The following is an 18,969-nucleotide window of genomic DNA, read 5'->3' on the forward strand; positions in this document are numbered from 1 at the left end:
GGCGAGAGGAGGAGGGGGGGGGGGAGGGGAGAGAGAAATGGTCCAAACAGGGCCTCAAAATGGCAAGATATGTGGATGATCTAAGAAAATTTCTACAAGACTGGATAGACCCGAAGCACAGATGAGAGAAAATATCCCTGATTTGAGACACAGCACTAGTACTTAGCACCTTCTTGACTGATAAAGCTAAAAATCATGCAAGACATCTGACCAACTGATACTAATGTAGGTCTGTGCTATGTCACATTAGGTGACCTGCATGGCATCTTGGAGGTGACAGCTTCATTGCAGCACAAGTAACTCCCTAACCATGAAGTATCAACTATCATTTAGACATGCTACTAATTTGCAGGAAATTTTCTCCCAAATGCGGACACTTGCCCTTAACTCAGTCATTGCTACAGGTCAGTTCAAACTGCCTCCCTATTTAAATATAATGACTTTTAAGGTCTCTTGACTTTTATTTCACTTTCTTCGATCACTTTGAAAATCTCTGAATCAACTTTCAATGTTAGATTTTTCCCTTTTGACGGAGATGGCATAAAAAATGGCATGAAATATGAATACGTGCAAATAAGATACCTACTTTTGTGTACCCTTGCAGTGAGGGATGTTGTTAGGACGGCCATTTATGAGATTGCACTTACACAAAAGAGACAGAGGGCAGCTACAAACATTCCTTTACGTTGGCATTTAAAGTTATTGCTGCTTGTGGCCAAAAACGATTTGCTCCCATACTGTCAATTTCACAAAATTCTCTCATAAATGGTATTAACCTTCACAAAGAATTTTTGACATTTTGTGCCGTGCTTTCTCTAGTAAAGCCAACAGCAATGACTGCAATTATAGCTACCACTACAGCTATTTCTTCTACTGCTACCATTGTTACCATACAGTATGAGATTATTACATCAATCTCTTATCATAAAAGCTCTGAGTGTTCAAACATGCGGATAGCCACTTGATTTTCTAATGAAATTTAATGACTTCTGACAAAAATTATCATATTCTTCAAAGGATGGATCACAGAAACACTCATGTGTATTTCAAATGCTACTTGTCTAGTTTCAGCTATGAAAGATTGTTACTGCTCAGCTTGAACACTTGCAATAGGAGAGAGAGCAGGGGAGAGAGAGCTACGAAAGATATGATCATCTTTAAAAAGGTAAACTTGGAGATATTAAAAGAGCAAGAGGAAATACACAATTGTGGTGCTCATGGTTATGTAACAACCTCGCTGAAGGGGTAGGAAGCAGTAGGGCTTGACTGGAGGGTGGCTGATAATTGGAATGGTCACCTGTGCTTGGTCAGATGATTGCCATTTCTCTCCATCTCTTGTGGTCACTTGTATTTTTTGTTCAATCCTAATCGTATTGCATCATGACTGATATGGAAGTGAACATTGGACAAAGCAAAGCTGTATTAAAAAAGAAAAAAATGTGTCAAAATTTTTTTTTACAGATTTTTTTCTCATATTTCTCTGCACCCCTCAATGAAAATGAATCTGGCATTGTCTAATTCTAAGTAATGTGACGAATGATATCTGTTTGATGCTAAACAATTTCTAGTCATTTTGTCGTGAGAAAAGGGCTCTCAAGTAATTCCTTGGATATTATAACTTTTGGCATCATGGAAAAAGAAAATATGTAGAAAAAAGGCTGAATTCTGCTTATCAAATAATAGCGAGCTAGTAGAGTGAAATTGAGGAGACAGAAAGTAAAGTAATATTTCCTAGAAAAAGAAATTATGATAAACATGGCTGACATCAGCAGATCTGATGTGCACATATCATAACAAAGGGGGGGGGGTGTTTCATAAAGCTGTTCTTAAAGTTACACATAACTTCAAGAACGACTGGTGATCAGTTCTTGTGCTGAATTATGGGAATTCTGATACATAAGTATAGCACATCAGACCCGATCGCAAGCCGTTCGTAAGTCGTTCGTAACTTCAAGAACAGCTTTATGAAACAGGGCTCTGTTTTCATTCTCCACCTACCAATGCAAGAAAAGCCGTCCCCTATGTATCCCGGCTGGCAGGTACAGCGATAGCTGTCTGGTGTGTTGGTGCAGAGAGCCTCTGGATGACAATTATGGAGTCCCAGAAAACATTCATCTAGGCAGTGAGAAAACATGGTCAAAAGATGAATATTGAACATCAAAACTGACTACAAGCAAAAACCAGATTTGATAGTTTTGCAGAGCAAGCATTTTCTATATCAAATGAAACTGAAGAATGTGTGAAAATGAAAAATAAAAATTGCTTCTGGAGAAATCATCATCACAATCATTATTTAAATCTGATGCACTAAGTAAAGTATGGACAACTACATGAAATCATATTTCTCATTGTGACATGAAGACTGTTACATTTGTACTCTGGATCATCATTAAAAAAAAAAGAACTCTTACATTCATGTTCACAAGAATGACTAAAATCACACAACACACAAACACACACATACACACACACACTCATATGTGAAATGTCCACGGCTTACTGTCTATCCATCTATCTGTATGCATACATATAAAAGAGTATACACATATTTTTATGTATGCATGCAAGTATGAACAAAACACCTACTAAAAGAAAAAAAAAGTGCAGCAGAAGCTGTATAATACCATTGAAGATGCCCTATAAATTTTGGCATGTGATATGCAACTGCTGATCTTTTACAACAGCCAGACATACATTTTCTCAAAAATCATCTTCCTTAAAGTGATCTGGACACTGAATCATATAGGTCAGCTGTATAATTTTTGTTCCCTTGAAATAGCTTTGAACAAAAGCATCATTGACCTACAGCCAAAAAATCTGCAGGGGGTAAGGTAGTAGCCAAGGGGGAAATAAATAGGTCATGGCAAAAACAAAACAAGATCAAAACAAAACCAAAAACTTTGCAGGCATTCCATTCAATTCCCCAGAAATAGTTGACCTACAAAATCTGGGATCAGTTTTCTGAAATTAGTCAATAGTACAATGAACACGTATGCAATTTTATAAGCCTTTCTATGTTAAACAAAAAGGAAATTCCTTATCTTTGATGCTGTAAGTAACCTTGAGGCTAATCCTCTCCTTACTATTTACATTTCCACATGTGAAGAGGGATGGTCTCTCATTAAGCTTTGTCCCCATAACGTGATAATCATTTAATCATTACCACAAATGTCACAGCCTAAGGACATTCATTCATTGATATAAGCTGACTTTTCCAACCAGCATGACTGTGGTTAGACTAAGGGAAATTCCAATTCAAATGGTAACAAAATTGGCAAAAGCATGCAAACATTACACACTGCAGCAAAAATGAAAAATGCAAATATGATAATTGTATGAAGTTGCATTAGTCGCAAGAAAATTAACACAGAATGTTGGCAAATTGTGTTCTACCCAATTGAGCATTTCCTTATAGTTTTAAAAAAATGACATTTTGTCTTACCTGATTGTTCCAAAAGACTTCTCCAAATTCTTTTCTTTTCTAGATTTGATAAGCCCAGATAGATATCCAACATGCCATGACTGACATCTCAAACATTTCACTCAAAATGTGACTTTGCCAATGTGGAAAGATTCAACAAAAATCTTTCCCCTACAAGGAATAATCCAACAGTACTTGAAACAAGCGCAAACTTCAGGCACGCTGGAAAAGTAAGTGATATCCCAAACAAAGAAACTCAAAAGCAAAATGTTGCTTGAGTTGGAGGAAGTGCGACGTGTTAAGTGATCCGGCTGGTCCAAAAGTCTAGTGTCTGCGGCAGACAGGGAGAAAGAAAATGTTTACTGCATGCCCCAGAGTGATCAAGGAAACAAGCGACTGGACAGCGGAGGAGCAGCAAATACAGAAACAAAAACCCAAGTGAGTAACGCTCAGCCCGATGACGACACCAACAGACACCCACGGGCTAGCAGAGGACGTAGGCCTCGGAGCGCACACTTTCTTCACTCCCTCCAGCGATGATGCGACTCATCATTTCGCGGAGACTACCCTCATGGTGACACCTTTTTCACTGAAGGCATGAACAACTTTTCTGAGATCTCAAAGCCGGCCAGCATATTTTGTTTCTTTCAGCACACAGCCCTTTTCAATTTCTTGCCACTACTTCTTTTCAAGTTGGAGACATTATTTGACAATACTTTAACAGATTCTGGCACTCTTACTCCTGCAAGAGTCGAAAATAAACCACTCTTTGAGGTATTCCTCAGCAAATCTCGTGATTTACTAGATTGCATTTTTTTTTAAATTCTAATTGTGGAATCATCATCATTGGCTACAAACTCTTCCTGTTCCAAATTGTTTGTCGTTAATATAAGAATAAAAAATGGACATCAATGATATCAATGCCCACTTTTATCTATGTTGTGTCACCACACACTGAACAGTTTCAGGGTAATCAAACCTGTAAGACCAGAAAGCCATGAACTTTGGAGCTGTCACCATTGTTTCAATATCATATCATATCATTTTCATATTTTCCAATGAAAATATATCTAATAAAACAAGATAGGATGACATGCTGTTACCAGCTTGGATGTGCAACAATATATTACCAACATACAATACAACATTCAATTCATCAAAATCTAAATCTAAGTGAAAATAAAAGAGAAATATTAAATGCAAGCTTGTTAAACATAGGTATCCAACTGCATGTGAATGTGCATGATATCCAGTTTTGTTCTTTTTAATGAAAAACGTAAGACTCTACTCATAAAGTAAGAAGAGAGGCATCAATGAGGGGTTTGGACTGGAGACTAACCCCATGACTTGGTGAACTAATGGTGTAACTAGCTTCTCCATGCTCATTGGCTCAGGCAGTCACAGGCAGTGACAAATTACTTCATCAGCAAAGCACACTTCCTCGCCTGCCATATCACCCTCCCTCCCAGCATACGTACATTGTACATCCCCCTGACTTCCCTCACCTTATTCTCTATATAGCCCTCCCTCTCTTCTTTCCCTATTTAACCCATCACTACATACATATGCAAATAGTACATACTTTTATTGGTAATAGAACTGTACACTCTAATAATACCCCTATTATGTAGCTGTATGAATAATATATACTAGTATTTCTGTGAACTTGGAATGTGCACACACAGAAATTCATTCCATACATCTTGAGATGTAACTATTAATGCATCAAAATATCCACACCTTACTTTCACACTGTGATACAAACATATTCAACCTGTAAGTACATTACTAACCACATTTCACAGAATTGTGCATGTTACTGTTTCTTTTTTTCTCCCTCCTTTTTTAAGACTTACTCAAAGTACCACTTTAAAGGTATATGATAATGTTTTTTCTGTTTCATTGCATAACAGGAGGAAGGGATTCATGAAATCTAATATTCTAATACTTCTGATAAATTAGTCAGGCAATTTCAGACCTAGATCATACAATCAAGATGCTTTTGATGTCATCTAGAAAAATAAATACAATGTAAGTGTAATGTCACCAGTCATTATGACTTAGCTCTCATTTCTGCGCTGAGGGGAACACTAGGATCTAGGTTTTAATGATCTCCTAATGACCTGAATAATTCATATCTCACTGAGAGAAGAAACACAGGGCATTGCACTTTTTAACTTGACTCAGAATGATGGACCTACTTTGTATGGCAATCATTCATCCTCCTGGATGTGTATATATGTATATATATATATATATATATATGCAATTCTGTTCAGGAACTAGCTCCTTAATATAGCAGCGATTGTTAAAGGGACAGTATATTATTGGTGGAGATGAGGATTATGGGCCTTTAACTTTATGTAATATACTAAGAAACCACTCACGGAACAGTACAGAGCATACCATTCAAAGAGGAATTCAAAATCTATTTGATGAAAATCGGTTTTGGAATGGCTGAGACATCTAAAAACAAAGTAAAACAAAGCAATCATAATAAAAGATGGGTCCCACCTTTTATTAAGATTGCTCTGTTTTGGATATCTCAGCCATTTCAAAACCAATTTTCATCAAATAAATGGTGATTTCCTCTTGGAATTACATGCTCTTCCATATTTCATAAGAGGTTTCTTATTATCACACACACACACACACACATAGAAACATGAAATTAAGTCTTAACCAGAATTGTATGATCCCTTTAAACATGCTGTGAGGAAAAAGAGGATGGTCAATATCCTCCCAAGCTCTTGGTTTAAAACACCGGTTTTTGAATGACATGAGAGTGAGCAATGTCCTCAATAGATAGCAGCTCACCATCTTTTTTAAATGTTAACATTGACAACAACCAGGAGATGACACTGGCACGTTACATGATCATACAGTTCTCCAAACATATAACATAAAAGAAAAAAGAAAAAAAAAAACAAGTTTACCCTTGAAGCTGACCATCTGTGGCATGCATGGAGATTCACATATCTTTAAGATGTGTCTTCCATAAACTATAAATATCAGTAATGTACTATGGTATATATTGATATTTTAGAAGAAAAAAATCTGATATTTTCACTCTTTTGAAAGTAACAAAAGCTTGTACTGAATAGTATTCAAAATTAGTGTAACTTTTATTTCACCTTTCTTTTTTTCAATGCAAGCAAAATTTCTTAGGAGGTTGGTAAAAATAGATAAAAAGATAGATAATGACTGAATAAACTAATATACATACATACATACATACATACATACATACATACATACATACAAAGGCCTACATACACAGTACATACGCTGTATATCTAAAAGGATCTTTAAGGTGGAAGTGATGTAGGTAAATTATAAAATACATGAGAAATCAGATTCAAATTTTGGTGATAAATGAAGATGCTGTGAGCACTGAGAATTAGCTTTTTATACATAAACATTCACAAACTTCCAGAGTTTCAAGCATGACTATCATGCAGGTTACAGGCAAATGTGAATTCAAACTCTAAGCATTCTCAGAAGCATTTATTCTAATAGTGATTATCATATTGGCACATTTCTAAAACAAAAGAAAATAAATGATATTTTATATCATGCTATCTACATAACTACTTCTCCTGTATTCAAAAGAAACTTGATATTAAGAAAATAGGCTCATTTACAACTAACAGTTTTAAGAAGATAGCATTAACATTTACATTGTTGATGTTTTTGTTGTTGATATTCAACAGGGCGTCATTTGAATTACTACACAATAAGCCCTCTACAAGCAAATTTTGGGCAAGTGCCAGTTCTAGCAAACAGGAGATATTACGTTATCGCTTGAAGGACCACAGAAAACAAGATATACTCAGTAGAAAACAGGGATAACTGTTTCAATAACACGTCTCAATCACGTAACTAGAACCTGAATAATTCAGGAAACAAATTCAGTAAAAAATTTTGTTTTCCTTGAAGGAATATTGTGTTGGTCTAAAAAGGGAATTAGATTTGGCATCTGCATGCAACAGAGCCAGACCATGCTGTGGACTCTAATTGGAGGAAACATGGCATCTGAATTCAACTCCCAAAGCTCCTGCTATTACACTGACTGACCCTCCACATCTGGATGCGAACCAATCACAAATGACATGGAGAAACAGAATAGATGCCACTTGTTGAAAACTTTTATAAAATTAAAGCTTAAAGTGAAAACATAGTTCTGGTAAGGGTTTGAGAAACCGTCTTGCACCATTTCATATCTGCTTGTGATATATCAAGAGTCTACCAAGAAACTTTCCTGACTGACATAATTTGCCGGGATGATGAGTTGTTATGGAGTATTTTGAGATCAATAACAAAAGTTGGTATACCGACTTTTATGCCAAAAGGATCCAGGTTAATTCGGTCTAAGGGACAACTCGGCCTTATTTCAGACAATTTACACGGAGTTCGTGATTGCTATATTCTATACTTAGGCGCACGTTCATTTTGTTTGCGCGCCAAAGAGGTTCTTTAATGCGCGCGTTGTATCAACTCGGCCCATAACTGTGAGCAGCCAGAACGCGAAGCGCTCCCATAGTATAACACTGTATAATCCAGAGGGACAACTCGCCTCCGCCGTCAAAGCGAGGCCGAGTTGTCCCCGAGTCTGAGTCAGCCTGACCCCGATTGGGTAAGTTCTGAGATTCGAACGTTTTTGTTTAATATTTCGCATTTTCGTCGTTACCCAAGGAATATCTTGCTATTACAGCGTTATTCCACACATTTCTTAGGCATAGGTCTCATTTTTGAGTGAAATTTGACAACTTTGCAGGCGGACCAGAACTATGTTTGGCCTTTAAATTAAACCCCCTGAGAAAACATTCCTCCAACCCCCGCAAAAACAAACAAGCGAACACACAAATGCAAATACAGATGCGTGTATATGACATACCAACCACACACTAAGTTCATTTCACAACTCTGTGAAAACTGTAAAAGAAAGTCACTTTAGGACCAAGATTTTGGTAACTTTTGTTTTTGTATCAATAGAAATTCTCTTGAGATTAAGATTCACCATCTGCACTTCTGCAGAAAAAGAAAGACTTGAACTCTCAAGTTTCAATTGTAGTAGTTACCATGGTGACAATCAATAGTTGTGGTTCGTTATTCCAAAGGCTTCTTCATCTGACAGTAAAGGTAAGGTTCGTTACTCTGAAGGTTCATTATCCCAAAGGTTCATTATTCTGAATGTTTGATATTCCACAGGTTCATTAATAATGAAACTGAAATAAGATTCCCTATTCAGAAGAATCGTAAAAAAAAAAGATTTTGTTATTCTACAAGGTTTGTTAAACCCAAAATGAAAAAAGATTTGTAATTCCAACGGTTCATTAGTCTGCACTTTCTTTTCATTTTCGGATGAACAAACCTTGGGAATAATGAACCTCCGGAAGAACGAACTTTCAGAAGAACAAACCTTATTTCATATTTGGATTAAAGAACCTTTTGAATAATGGACATCACCCTAGTCCACACCCAGATGCCAAAAGCAGATTGGCTACTGAATAGTCGCTTGATATGGTGGTTTTACTTTTTTTGTGTGTTATGAGGTAGTTGTTATTTTAAGTGGTGTGCTGATCTGAACCTAATAAATACCACCTGCATGTTCTACTCAGGAATGAGGCAAAAACTCTATGACTAATGTGTGTGTTGGACACGAATGAATTCTGAGATATGGCATGACCTAGAATGTCAGCTGAGGAAGTCAGAAATTTAGAATCATCAGTCCCGAGAAATCTCAGATACAATTTCTTCTTTAATTCTTTATTGTTCTAATCCCTTTACTCTGTTTGGGTTGTGAAGAACAAATGTCTTCAGTTTGCAATTTTCCAAGAGAAGTGGAAATCTTTGCTAACTCAATAAGTGTAGCCTCTCATTGAGGACATAGACTCATCAAGCTGAGAATGAGCAATCCCCAGAATTGATCAATTCCCCCCCCCCCCCACAAAAAAAAAAAATTATCTCTTCTCTCCTAAATTTGACGGGGCAGCAGTGGAAATCCCCACCATCCTCTCAATTGTGACATGTCCTCTCTCTTTGTATCACTTGTTGGGACTTGATATAAAAGGCCATTAATTCATCATCCGTAATTGTGACTTCCCCTGAAAGGACCCTGTGAATTGTCACTTGTTCTCTTTGGGGACACAGAAGAGAAGAGCCCCCAAGTACTTATATCGACCTATTTTCCATCCTATTCCCAGAGAAGTTCTGATTTCACGAGCATCTTGATTTTAAAAGAATGGTCTCTTTTAATGGTGACAAGTAGTCATAAGAAAAAAAAATAAAGAGAAATTCCACAAAGTTTGCAAACTGACAGCAAGTACAGAGAGGGAACCAAAGCAGATTGCTTCAGACAGATATTACATGATGGCCAAGACATGCCATCGATGAAAAGAACTAGAATCATGTGCAAAATTGGGTAAGTAGGTGATGGAAAGTATTTCAATACTATTCTTGTATGACTACCACTCTAATTTATTCAATTGTGAAAGCATCAAAGAGAAGTAAACTGTAAGCCACCCTCAATACAGGAGCTAACATGCAACATACTTCCAAGTATACAGTGACAAATCCAGTACAGAAAACCACTTTAACAGGCAACATACTTCCGAGTAAACGGTGACAGAAGTTTCAGATTTATCCGCAAATCCAGTACGGAAAACCACTTGACATCCAATCACCATATAAAATGCAAGCTACATGTGACAGGAACGAAAGCACCAGAAATACTTTCATTGTCCTGTGGCATTTGACAATTTATCGATCTGCTTGGGCAGGTTTGTTTGTTTGTTTGATCAGAATGTGCGAACTTGGCGTGCCATCAACTGAGTCTGGTGTGTGAAAGTGGTACATAAAGAGTTTATAAGCATTTGTAAAAACAGATTATTACTTCTGAAGACTTACAATGAAAATGACAAAGCAAAGAATCTGATCTGTGGATACAAAGTAAAGTACAATAAAATCTTCCAAGGGGATTTCTAAGCAGAACAGGAAGACAAGCGAGAGAGATCAAGCGAGATAAATAGACAGCAGGCACCCAGCTATCATTGATACACGGTTAACTTGGTCGGGAAGTCATCAATTGGCTTTGTAAACTCTGAACAGGTCTTGGCGAGTGAAAGTCACAGAGCTACATGCTGAGGCAGAAGGCCTGGTGAAGAGATCAGTGAGGGAACACCAGTGTGTCATCATGGTTAATCTAAACCCAATCAATGCCAAAGACAAGGCACACTGTTCCATAGATAGGCACTGGAATTTTGAAATGATGGTGCTGTAAGGGTTAAAGCTTGCTACAACTTTCAGAGTTAAGTATACAAACTTGAAATCCTCTTCTTTCTTTTTTCCTCTCTCTCTCTCTCTCTCTTTTAATCAGATTAAAACCCAGACACTAAACAAACCTCCATCCCCCCCCCCCAAAAAAAAAAACACAAAAAAAAGCATATCTATAAGAGTTGATGACATTTATTAAGCCTGTTATGAATTCAGACATTAGTTATTCACATGATAATGACTGTAGTCCATGCATCTATTTGTTTGGGAATTTGATCAAACACAAACTATAATCGAGTTTATTTACTTGGTTGTTATAAGCTCGTGACACAGCTAGGGCAATAAAGTTTAATTCTAAAGCACCTATCAATGGCTCTGGATGATCCTTGCACATAATTTATATACATTATACATAAGCAATTCTTTACCAGGCACTTGCTTGTGAATTTATTTTATTATGAGATCTGGACTAAAAAGAGGTGATAAACATGCCAAGAGGGAATAATGATTGTAAGAGATATTAAAGGTCCTGTTTACCTTTGGGAGCAGTGATCTAAAAAATTTTCAAGATATCACATTTGATGTAAATGCGTAGGTCTGTTGTATCACAAAACATCCTACCATATAACATTCTTGCAATAAAACCTAAAATTTAAGGAGATATCAGTATCTTTCTCAATAAACCATAACTGTAGACAGTTTAGTCTGGAAACATTTTTATCATAACTATTGTTCACATTTTGTGTATTTAAAGTGCATTAACATCGACTATACTGATTCAAATTTTTACAATGGTTGTTTCTATCCCTAACTCACATTTTAGAACTATTTTAAAGCACTGATGCTGGGTTTTTTGTTTCATGTGCAAATGGTAAATGATGCCTTTAACCAATAACACCTTGCAAACCCTTCACACTTGCCACAGTTTTCACATACATGCACAACACAGATTCATGCACGTGTGTCTGGCCCCCTGTGCCTGTGCCTAGAATTCACATATGTGATAATTATAAACTTTGAACAGAAGCAGAAGGTAACAGGTGCTAATCCATCACCCCGTTCCTTCATCTTCCCCTAATCCTTGCTTCTGGAAGGAGGGAGCAACTAGGGGATGAGGGACAGGGGTTAAAACAAAAAGAGAGAGAGAAGACGATGGTATTGCCAAAAATGTGTATGAAAATCTTGATGGGTTACAACAGTGATGAACTACAATGTGGTGTGATGTGAGGAGCTGTGAGATTGAGGGGGCACCTTGGCTTGTAGGGTTTCACAGAGGCTTAAGAAACTATAGAAAAGTTATTACAGAGAGTTGTCTTTCCATCGATGGGAGCAGATTGAGTGACTCAGCACTATATGCATTATCCAGGCATTTGAGAAGGCCTATTTTGGAGAAGTCCACCCTGAAAATTAATTTTAGTGAATAAAAGCAGATCAATCATAAGAACTGGACAATGACAGTTGGAGCAAATTCTGATCAATGTCACAATTTCTTTCTTTTTTTAAAGGTTGACATCATTCAACCACATATTGCCAACTCTGTGATGCAGCTTAGGAGCTCACCTTCCATTTGTCATGTCCATAAAATTCAATAAAATCTCTGTTTTCTTTATTGATGATGGCATATAATTATTTTTGGCATGCAGAGCTTGTAAAGAAAAATATTTACATTGATTGCATTAAAGGTGCAAGCATGATTGGAAATTTACTTCATAAAAGAATAAAATAAAAATCTTATTCTATGGTACAGAGAGAATTGGGGGGGGGGGGGGGGGTGACCAAACATGTGACATCACAGAATTGGCAATTTGTGTTTGATAGATGACAACTTCAAAAACTCACAATTTTGTCAGTTTTTATCAAGATTTGCTCAAACTTTCAATTAACTGTTCTTCTGATTTTTCTGCCTTTATTAGCACATGTGAACTTTTTTTTTCTTTCTTAATTCAAGTGAGTTGTACGCAATAAAAGAAAATGAACATCATTTTGGGCAGAATTATAATCTTGCGGGAATTCTCGCTCTGCGTGAAGACATATCATACAACATCACTATCCCTAAATCAGTCAGCTTTTTCTTTTTTTTTTTTTGAATGGATAGTATGGTTTTGTGGCAAAAAACTTTTGTTTTGAGTTTCACCCTAATCTGTTAAACCAAAAACTTACCCAGTTTTTTAAGCTTTCAATACAGGTAAATAGATTATTAGACTAAATTCATATGATTAATTCTTATGATTTCTTTACATGAAAGGGAAAAAAAATCTGAATATTTTCAATTACAGTTTGACAGTCAATCACTTTGATCAAAAACTAAATAAAATTAAAAACTTAATATTAACATTATCAAATATGCAAACATTGCTTGTTTTTCAAATATGGTCCATTTACTGAACGAACCTTTGTCAAGCATTGTTATTGTGGTCAAGTTACTTCTACTTCATGATCAGTCCCTTTAAGTTAAAGCAAAGTGTACTGCATTGTACTTCCAGCAGAGGAGCTCGCATTCGATGTCAAGGATGTAATTAAGTGAGTCAAGTTTGGAGATGTCACGAACAATTTTAGCATTTTGAGGGACAGGCCAGCATTAAAGGGCATGTAGCGTCAGCCTGTGGTTTGGCGGTGATCTAGCGCAGCCCCTTGGCAGCGTCCAGTAAACAATATTTGGTCCCATTGTTCAGCTAATTATACAACACTTGCCTTTTGTCGGTGAAGAGTGGCCTTAATATAAAGATCCCCTTCAACACCTGAGGCAGTTACTTCAAGCCAATTATAATTCAACTTTTTGCCTTGTAAGACAATGTAAAAGTGGAAATTTTCACGCATTTCGCGCAACCAGAAACCAGCATGGAAATAAAACCATGATGCCAATATTTTTTGCTTGCTACATGTTCCAGTAGTTCGTGTCTTGATTTTGTGGAAATAAAACATGCAAAACTCATCTTATGTAGCTGTGCGCGAGAAATTGCTCATGCAAAAATATCCACTTTTGCAGTATATTATTGATCCATCTAATTGTTGCATCCAGTGAGGAGATAGAGGAAGAAAACAAAACAAAAAAACTTTCTTTGCCATCCTCCAGACTGTCACTGGTTCATAGCTTTGTGAGGGAGGTCAGAATATCTATAAAAGTACCGGAGAGAAATTGTGTAGAGCAACACTAATAAAGGCCCAATATGATCGAACAGTAATTAATTTGAACCCAATTTTGTCACTTCCTCAAGGGCAATAAAGATTTAAAAAAAAAACCCAAACAAACAATGGAGACGTGCCAAATGTTCTTACTTGGAATAATAGTGTCACAAAGAGTATGTATGTATGTGTGTGTTACGTATATGTCCCTTAATGTGAAGAAAGAAAAATTATTATATACAGTAATGATCCACATCACAGTCAAGTTGCTATTAGAATTTCAGCATATCACATATTTTCCCCAGAATGTAACATAAATGACAGTCACAAGTGTAAATCATGTAGGTGATGACCTCACAGTCTCATAATTTTCCCCTTTTCTTGCATTAATATCTTTACTGAAATTACTTTATTAGTTGGCATGAATCTAAAAGAAAAAAGTGGAGAAAGTTCACACTTAACATCAAAGTGTTTAAAGAGTTGTAAATATATAGAGCAGTGACAATTTTCTGCAGGGCGTGGGGCCGTACTTGCTGGAAAATTGACCAAAACACCATATATGTAGAATTTATTCGCCCAACCAACAGAAAAATTTTGAGGCCATGTCACCACTTCATCTAAAATGCATCGTGGTTGCACTAATAGAAATTATCATTGCTTCATGGAATCTTAATACATTTAAGGTTTCATAGCCTAATCTCCATATCTTTGATTATTAATGAAACCTCCATGATTCTGTTGATTTGAATCCCAATACACTGCTTTTGTTAAAATCAACTTGATCATGGAGTAGGATGTAACTACTTTTGGTATTTCCAGGCATCAAAACAGAGAGCTAGCTGTGCCCCTTGACCCACAGGTAGGGGGGCATCCGGGAATTTCATTACATCAGACAAGGAGGTCAATTGTCTCTCTCCCAGAGATGCGGCAGACCTCCAAGTGCCGTATACCGTCCATCCTACGGCTCTCCAGAGATAGGACCCCTTGACACTGAAAAGGGAGTCGAAGCTCAGCAATAGGATACGGTGCGCGGAATCCTTTGATGCCGTCCATTCCGTCATTTCCTCTCACCTGTCAAGCCTTAGTCACCTGCGGTTGGCCTCCCTATTGAAGCTAGGCTACAATACTTATTGGATACGCCTCTTACCTAACAATGGGGTAGGCTAGAGCAAGAAGGGTGCTATAAAGTTACAAAGACATCGTACAACATTAACGCCCTTCTGATTCTCAAATTTCGACAGGGAGGTACTGCAGCTAACAAACAGCTAGGCAAACTCTAAGAGAAAAAAAAAATGTGTAAATCCCCGAGTTTAAGATTGTGGTCATGATCTCACGCACGTCAAACCTGCAATTCAAATTCATGCACTGTGAAGTGTTTCTACCCCAGGAATCTTATGATCCTTTAGGCATTCCTCAACATCTATGTCTCGGTGTTTTCTCAAAGTTCGTTTGGAATGGTTGATATTCCAAGAAATCGAATTGATTTATAAAACAGTGCCAGAACACTTGACATAACTATCACAATCCATTCTCCTACAAGAAAAGGTGTCAGTGAAGTGACTTAATTGGAATACTCACAAAATCTCAAGTATGAAATTATCAAATGATATAATATGCTTCTTCAAGCAAGCCTTTAATGTACACCTTGCACTACCTGGTAATAACTCAGCTGTGTTTGATCACTTGCCAGCACTTTAGGAGCGTGTTGGCATCTATAAACCACAAAGTTTGGACTGAGACTAGAAGGATGATTACAGTGAAACAATCAAAAGCCCTTTTTACACTTGTGTTTCTTAACCCCGTACTTTCTCTGACCCAGGACTATCGTTAGTCCCGTACCAATTTTTTCAGCTTTTTACACTCGCAAATAAATCCCGTACTAAGCTCTTGTCCTGGGCTGAGGAGAAAACTGACCTTTTTACACTCATATTTCTTGGCCCCGTACTTTCCAAACCACATGAATATTCATGATTATGCTGTGCACTGTACAAGTACACGCACGCACCGGCAGCACTTGATTACCTCGTTTCTGATTGGTCAGTGGGGGTCGGACTCCGTCTCTGTCGCTTGCCCCGGATTATTTCTTCGTTCTGTTTACACTCGCTTGCTTGGCACCGCAATTGTGGGGTAAGCACCGCAATTGCGGTGCTAACCCTGCTATTTTGCAGGGCCAGATAGTACAGGATTATCGGTGGGGCTAGCCCACTTTCGCAAAAACAAGTGTAAACAGAAAGTGGGCCAAGGAAAGTCCGGTACCAACGGTGGGGCTAAGGCCCCCCCCCCCCCCCCCCCTTAGCCCCATTGAAACTCAGTTTAGGGCTTTTCACACATGCAAATTTTTGCTTAAGCCCGTACCAACGGTGGGGCTAAGGGGGGCCTAAGCAAAAATTTGCAAGTGTAAAAAGCCCTAAACTGAGTTTCAATACATTCTTGTTAATTGGAATAATTGGTCATAACGCAGTCCCTTGGACTTGACAGACTGATTTGCTATAAGCACACATTTCCCATAGACACTTCCCAAGTATACTTGGGACTCGTCCTCGGTTAAAGTGACAAGCTCGTCCATTTCAAAGTTCACTTTGGTAAAAAGAGTAAAAGCACAGAAACATGAATTAAAAGCGGAGTTTCAATTAAATTAGAGGTACATTGTGAAATAAGAAAAGTTTTCAAGATCAACTTGTTTCCATAAAATGGTGAAACAGGTCACTACAAAATCTTCATGCAAAATAGATAAGGTGAATGCTCCACTGCCTCAGAACTGTCCTAGTGGTTTGCATATGCAGGTACAATGTGTACTATAAAACTCATACTTATGGGTGATACCCTCTGTTGTTGTTATTTTTTCCAACATGCAATGGAACAAACATAAAGCACTCTCAGCACAGAGCATCCCTTTGCTAGAAACAGCATAAGTACTTCATCAAAAATAACAACAACCACCTATGGATTATATATAAATATACTTTTTAAAACTCAAACAATTTTAGTTAGGTGGTGGTCACAAGACTGATTATGAGACCAGGACCGTGACATAAGGGCCTCACATGCTGCCTTCCATAAACATTGAGGTGTGAATATTTACACAAGGACATAAGAATATCCCTTTCAAACCAAGAACCAAGGTTAAATGACAATGCCAACACCATCATGTGCATATAGAACATACTTTGGTAAGAACACCGTCATGTCAAGGCATCATAGTCGCAAAAAGTGATAGGCTGGGGCCACTGGATGCCTTCAGTCCATCCAATTATAGATGTTGTGGCTGGGAATAATGATGCCAATGACATTTTTAGCCCCATCTGCTGACTCTCAGCTAAATTTAGCTGAACATGGCATCATACCCCGAAGATCGGTGGACAAACTCTCAATTAACTCTACCGAGGGGCACACAGTCATTGCCGTTCGACTGCTTTCGTTTATAATGACTTGTCATTTACTTCCCTAGCCAATCAGCAGGACTTTTTAGTCAAGGTGAATGATGATGGAAAAGAACAGAACAAATGATCTATTGTTCTACAGATTATGACAAGAAAAAAAAAAGGAAGACAAAAAAAAAAAAAAATCCTCATAGCAAAAATTCATCTATGCTTTCATACCTCCATTGTACCATCCCCAACCAATAAACAAGATAAGTTTATCTCATTATGAAAGAAATAACCAACAGGGGGGGGGGGGGGGGGGGTATGAGATTCCTTCATTTTTATGACAAACTTATTAAGGTCACAACTGTTATCCATATCCTGCTAATTTTCACAGTAGTAGTCCTCCACCAAAGAAGTTCCCTGTGAAAGGTAATACCACCTTGTAACAACTGGTTCCAGTATTAACCTTACTAACCTGTAAAATCATGGCTCAGAAGTAACAAATTTTGCTGCATGCAGATATCATATTCCACACGTAACATTTAAAGATCAAAGAATCAAAAGAGGTCTTCTAATCATGAAGATATTGCTTCTAACAAAATAATTATCTATTTGAATATCGAATATGGGACTGCCTGGCTCAAAACCCACAAAAAGTACGCAAAATGACTTTTCACTTTTCTACTTAGTTTAAAAGAGTAAGCTTTAAGCTTTAAAATGATATACGAGTATAACCTACTAAAATTGGACTATCCTAACCCATTCACAACGTGATTGATATAGGAGAGAGATAGGAGGTGCAGTTTCATAGATAAGAGAGAGAAGAGGATTTAATTATTAAGGTCACTCAGGTGTGCTGTGCAGAAGCATCAATGAAAATCGCAGAGAAAGCAGCGCCTGTCCAAAAAAATATTGTCCAGAAAAATTGCTGATAATATCTATTTTGGTTTTGCTTTAAGCCGCCAAATTTTGATGGTTGGTAGAGAAGAGAATACTCTTCCAGGGAAGTCAAACTTTTTTTAAGTTGGTCAACCCAAATGACTATTTTGATCCATTACTGAGAATCCTTATCTGTTACATTTTGTGGGTTTTGAGCCAGGCAGCTACATGCGCTCAAAATGTTTTTCAATCTCTGGGGACAGAAAATGACGTATCGTACAGGGGCGGATCCAGAGATTCCATATGGGGGGGGTGGGGGAAGAGGGCAAAAAAACATATATTTCTGATGTCACTTCCGGTTTAATCAGCTGACAAGACAAAACAAAAACAAAAACAAAAACCAAGGCAAAAGCCAAATTGTGTCTCGCCCATTTGCGTAGAAGAAATTAATGTTTTTGTAACTCCTGGAAGTTCATTGACCCACCTATGACCTTTGACCTCTTGGTGACCATCAACTCCCCAAGGGACATTTACCATCCAAGTTTGGTCACAAATGGACTAAGGGATCAAAAGTTATGAGCCATAATCGAAACGCGCCGTAAAACCTTAACATTGGGCCCTAAAATTTTGTTGACCCGTCTGTGACCTTCGACCTTGTGATGATCTTCAACTCCCCGAGGGACATCTACCATCCAAGTTTGGTCACAAACGGACATATACATCAAAAGTAATAAGCCATAATCCAAACGCACTGTAAAAAGTTAACATTGGGCCCTGAAAGTTTGTTGACCCCTGTCTGTGACCTTTGACCTTGTGGTGACCTTCAACTCCCCAAGGGACATCTACCATCTAAGTTTGGTCACAAACGGACATATACATCAAGTTATGAGCCATAATCGAAACGCA

At 37.6% G+C, this 18,969-nt stretch overlaps 1 protein-coding gene across 1 annotated transcript in view; it reads right to left on the bottom strand.

Moving 5' to 3' along the window:
* Positions 1 to 18,969, bottom strand: part of LOC139726009 (low-density lipoprotein receptor-related protein 2-like) — a 64,882-nt gene that overhangs the window by 24,570 nt on the left and 21,343 nt on the right. Inside the window, exon 12 of the mRNA XM_071637089.1 lies at positions 1,999 to 2,115. Coding sequence (XP_071493190.1) covers positions 1,999 to 2,115 — 117 coding nt within the window. The remainder of the gene's footprint in view (positions 1 to 1,998; positions 2,116 to 18,969) is intronic.

The sequence above is a fragment of the Diadema antillarum genome, unplaced genomic scaffold, assembly GCF_040938485.1.
Source record: "Diadema antillarum isolate AM-2024a unplaced genomic scaffold, OU_Dant_1.0 seq00000070_RagTag, whole genome shotgun sequence".
NCBI lineage: Eukaryota > Metazoa > Echinodermata > Echinoidea > Diadematoida > Diadematidae > Diadema > Diadema antillarum.